This window comes from Octodon degus, unplaced genomic scaffold (genome assembly GCF_000260255.1).
Source record: "Octodon degus isolate 3935 unplaced genomic scaffold, OctDeg1.0 scaffold00136, whole genome shotgun sequence".
NCBI lineage: Eukaryota > Metazoa > Chordata > Mammalia > Rodentia > Octodontidae > Octodon > Octodon degus.
Window position 1 is genome coordinate 2784658 of NW_004524712.1, and position 4121 is coordinate 2788778.

At 55.0% G+C, this 4121-nt stretch overlaps 1 protein-coding gene across 3 annotated transcripts in view; it reads right to left on the minus strand.

Moving 5' to 3' along the window:
* Positions 1–246: 246 nt before the first annotated feature.
* The window catches only part of Kirrel3 (kirre like nephrin family adhesion molecule 3), a 583940-nt gene continuing 580065 nt past the window's right edge, over positions 247–4121 (minus strand). For all 3 annotated transcript variants that reach the window (XM_004641408.3, XM_004641406.2, XM_004641407.2), the window contains 2 exons: positions 2129–2215; positions 247–1597 (listed from right to left, as the gene is read on the minus strand). In XM_004641408.3, coding sequence (XP_004641465.1) covers positions 1154–1597; positions 2129–2215 — 531 coding nt within the window. In that variant the 3' untranslated portion in view covers positions 247–1153. The remainder of the gene's footprint in view (positions 1598–2128; positions 2216–4121) is intronic.

Sequence of the window (4121 nt, forward strand, 5' to 3'; positions counted from 1 at the left end):
CCATTCTTGGGGTGAGGCCCGAGTACAAAGGAGGCGAGTTTGTCTGTGGGTGCTGTGACTACCACCAGAAGACCTGGCAATGGTCTTCCTTGTCCGGGCTCACTGGACCAGAGAGGGCACAGCGCCTCAGGTTCCCAAGACATACATGGAGTGCTGCAGTTTTTCCCATGCCATCACAGGAACAAAAGAACAGAATGGACTTTTTGGGGTGATGGGCCTAGCATTTATTCTCAGGTGATGGGTGTTGGGGTGCAGGTGAACTGTCTCTCCTGCCCATGAGTCCTACTGAAGACAGGATCACTGTTCTTGTGTTCACCAGCTGAGAAAGCAAGTCCCAGAAAGGCCTGGCCTCCAGCCCCCTCAGACCACACCCTCAGGAAACACTCCAGGACTTATGCAAAGAACCCTGACCACAGAGACTCACACACTCCTTATATTAACTCCAATTGTGCTGCAGGGAGGAGGGGAGTACAGGAAGCGGGCAGGGGAGCCAGGCCTGGGAAGGAGTGTGGGCAGCGAAGGGCTCCCCAGGCAGGCATTGTTCACACTCTCCTCCCTCTTCCTCCCGCTTCCCACAGGCACTGGACCAGTCCCACTTCCAGGACAGAACCGAAAGAGTATGGACACAAAACACCAAACGCACTGGGGGTGGGCTCCTGGACAGTGTGCTCCTTTGGCCAGGGCAATTCCTGGCTTGTCAGCCACCGAGGCCTGGGCTGCGAGCTGCAGGGGGAGCTGGGGTCTCTGGAGTGCTCAGGACTGTGAAGAGCTCCCTGTCCTCCCCAGGTCCATCTAGAAGCACAGGTGAGGGGAGGGCTGACGGGCAGTAGCGGGAAAGCCCAGGGGGGGACCGGAGAGTGGACGGCAGGTTCGTGAAAGAAAGTCATAGCTGCCACAAGTGCCATGGGAGGAGCAGATGGTGGAGGGGCCCCTAGGGAGGGGTGGGGGACAGGGCATCCAGCACCAAGCACAGTGCCCTTGACTGCACCCCACTGCCATTTCCCCGCCCACCCAGGCCCTGGGGCCTCTGGCTTTGCTGCAGCCAGGAACTCAGGTCTGTGCTTGATCGGAGCTTCCGAGGAGGGCAGCAGCAGAATCCCTGGTCCTTGCCCTGCCTCCTGCCCTGCCTCTCCCCACCCAAGGTGTGTGGTCCTCACACGTGAGTCTGCATCCTCCGCTGCAGGGGTCGACTGGGGTCGGAGTTCTGGGAAGACGACTGGGAGTGGTGGGAAGAGGAGGCTGAGGCCTTGCTGGCCTTGTCGAACTGCACATAGCCATCTTGCTTGCCACTGCTGCTGACGCTGCTGTCACACTGTGTGTCCAGGAAGGAGCTGCTGTCGCTGAGGGAGCCCCTCTGGAACTCCCGCTCACAGAGCTCGATGGAGGAGCTGCCCATGCCCAACACGAACCTCTGCCCGTAGTCGTAGAGGCGGCTCTGGCCACTCAGGGTGCTGTAGATGTTGGTGAAGGACATGCCCGTGGGCACGCGCTGCTTGCCGGTGGGACGCAAGTCTGGCTGGCAGCTGGACAGGGAGATGGTCGGGGTCGAGTGGTGTTCTTTGAAGGTATTGACGCTGTAGTAGCCGTTGGTGGGGTCCTGGAGGGCAGAAGGGGGAATGCACTGTTGGTGAGACCTCACTGGTCATGGGGCAGAGAGGAAAAGAGCAAGTGGGGAGGTTGGGGCAGAGCAGGAAGGGTTAATGCCACAGCGGGGACACCAGCAGCAGAGAGGCTGGCTCATGTCTAAGTGGCCGCAGGGTCAGTTAGGCACTAAATGGCAGGAACTGGCAGCTCCTGACTGGATTTATGTCAGGGCACTGAAGGTCAGACTTTCTTTTTGGGTGTGTGTTTGTCCAGAACATAGTGAGTTTTAAAATCTATTTGTGAAGAGCAGTGGGAGAGGAGAGTTGGGTGGAACGCAGACTTAACTCTCAGCCCTTTGTGTTGGTGGGGGAGAGTGGGTGTCTTGGCTGGGAGCACTCACCTCTAGGAGGGGGCGCACCTGTCCCTAGCCTCTACCCTGGCTTCCCCTTCTCTTCCTGTTATTCTTGGGTGGATTGGGGCTAGCACCCCCCGAGGTAAAGACCAGGTGCTACGGTCACATCTCATAACCTGTGGTTACTCTTACCTTGAGGTTCTGAAATTCCTTCTCCTCTTCTTTGAGGACCTCCAGCTGCTTCAGCACTGAGTCTTGCTGGAATTCGCCTCGGTCCATCTACAACCCAAAAACGGCTGCTCAGTGGATAGGAAGTGGGCGCAGGGCCACCTCCTCCAGGGAGACGATGAACAACGAATGGAGAAGATCACCACGTATAACCCTCCCCCCACTGTCTGAGCCACAGAAGGAATGAAGTCCCAGATCTCACGGATGTTTCTGGCACCAGTGCAGAGCTCAATGGATGAGCCGCCCATGCCCAACACAAAAGACAGAGAGGAGGGGAGGGGTGTACAGCAGTTCTCCATGGCTATGCGCTCTTGGGCTGGGCGAGGCCATGGCCTCCAGAGAGCTCATTTGGCTGATTCATTCAGTGCATTGAGTATTTGTTGTGAACTTCTAGCCTGGTTCTGTGCTAAGGACTAGGGATGCACAGATTGAAATTTAGGACAGTTTGTCAACTAGGGCCAGGCTTAATGAGGCCTTAAGATGAAATCACATGGGCTGGCCAAATAGCTCAGCAGATTAAAGTGCCTGCAAGGAAGTGCAGGAGCTGGGGGTTCGATCCGTGGTCCTGTCACGCCAGTCCTGCCCCAGGGGTGTGCTGAGATAGCAATTGAGACTGGGTGTGGTGGTGTGTGCCTGTAATCCCAGCCCCTGGGAAGCTGTAAACAGGAGGATCACTATGAGTCTGATCTAGTAGTGAGACCCTGAATACCCTGTAGACCCTTCCCTAAAATTAAAAAAAAAAAAATTAAAAAAAGATGAAACCTCAGGATTCCTTAGCTACACACGAGGAGCCAGCAGCACGGTGTCATGGGCTGCATCCGCAGTGGCCCCTACATGGACAGCTCGGCCCCTGCCTGGGCTGGTGTTGGGAGACGGAGCCCTTGGGGGTGGATGGGGCATGAGGAGAGGAAGTCAGGTCCCCAGGCTGTGCCCTCCCTCGAAAGGGCTACGTGGCCCTGGCCTCTCCTGGCTCTGCTTTTTGCTTCCTTCTATCACAGGAAAGAAGCCTCCTCTGTCACACATTTCCACCGTGCACTTCTGCGTCCCCATGGATGGAACCCTGTGAAGCCAGGAGCCAAACTCGGCCTTTCCTTCTTTCAAGTCGATTTTCTCACCTGTTCTGTCACAGTGACCTAGCATTGAGGAACACAAGGGGTCAGCCACGTTATTCACAGGGCTGAATCAGCTGGAGCAGAGTCTTTCCCCAACAGATGCTAAACAGCCTGTTGGGGAGGAGCCCTGCTTGCCCTGCAGGGGTCTCTGGCACAGAGGGTCTTGCGCCTTGCGTGAGGTGGTCACTGACTTAACTGCTTTTGCAGTGGGCTCTTTTAATTCTTTGGCTCACCACGCATCTCGCGCAGTGCCTGGCACAGACGATAAGGCTGACCCAAATGCTGTTTATATTGAGTGAGCGAATGAATGAGTAACGCGGCATAGTTCCAAGTCACTGAGAAGAACAATTGGAAGTAAGCTGAGAGACAAAGCGTAGTGACATAAATATTGCTTTCTATGGCCGGGTACGGTGGCACCTCTGGGCTATGGTGCCTCCATAATCCCAGCAGAGCTCAGGAGGCTGAGGCAGGAGGATCCAAAGTTTGAGGCCAGCTGGACTACACAGTGAGTTCAAGGCCAGCCTGACTACAGAGCAAGACCCTGTCTCGAAAATACCCAAACAAACAAAGCCTCCATTATGACGTCTACTAATTGCAGGGTCTAGCCTCCCGCCCACTCTTGGAGCAGGATGGTCCTTCTGTGCAACTTTCCTCTTTGCCTCCTTTTGGAATCCTGCCACCTCCCTACTCAGAATTCTTCTTTTTTTCAGTTTTCAGTGAATGCTCTGGCTTTTTCTGGGATAATGGCATCTTTTTCTCCTTCTCCTCCACCTTCCTCTTTGTGCTGCAGATAAACTCAGAACTTTTTTTTTTTTTTAAATTTTTATTTTATTTATTTATGTGTG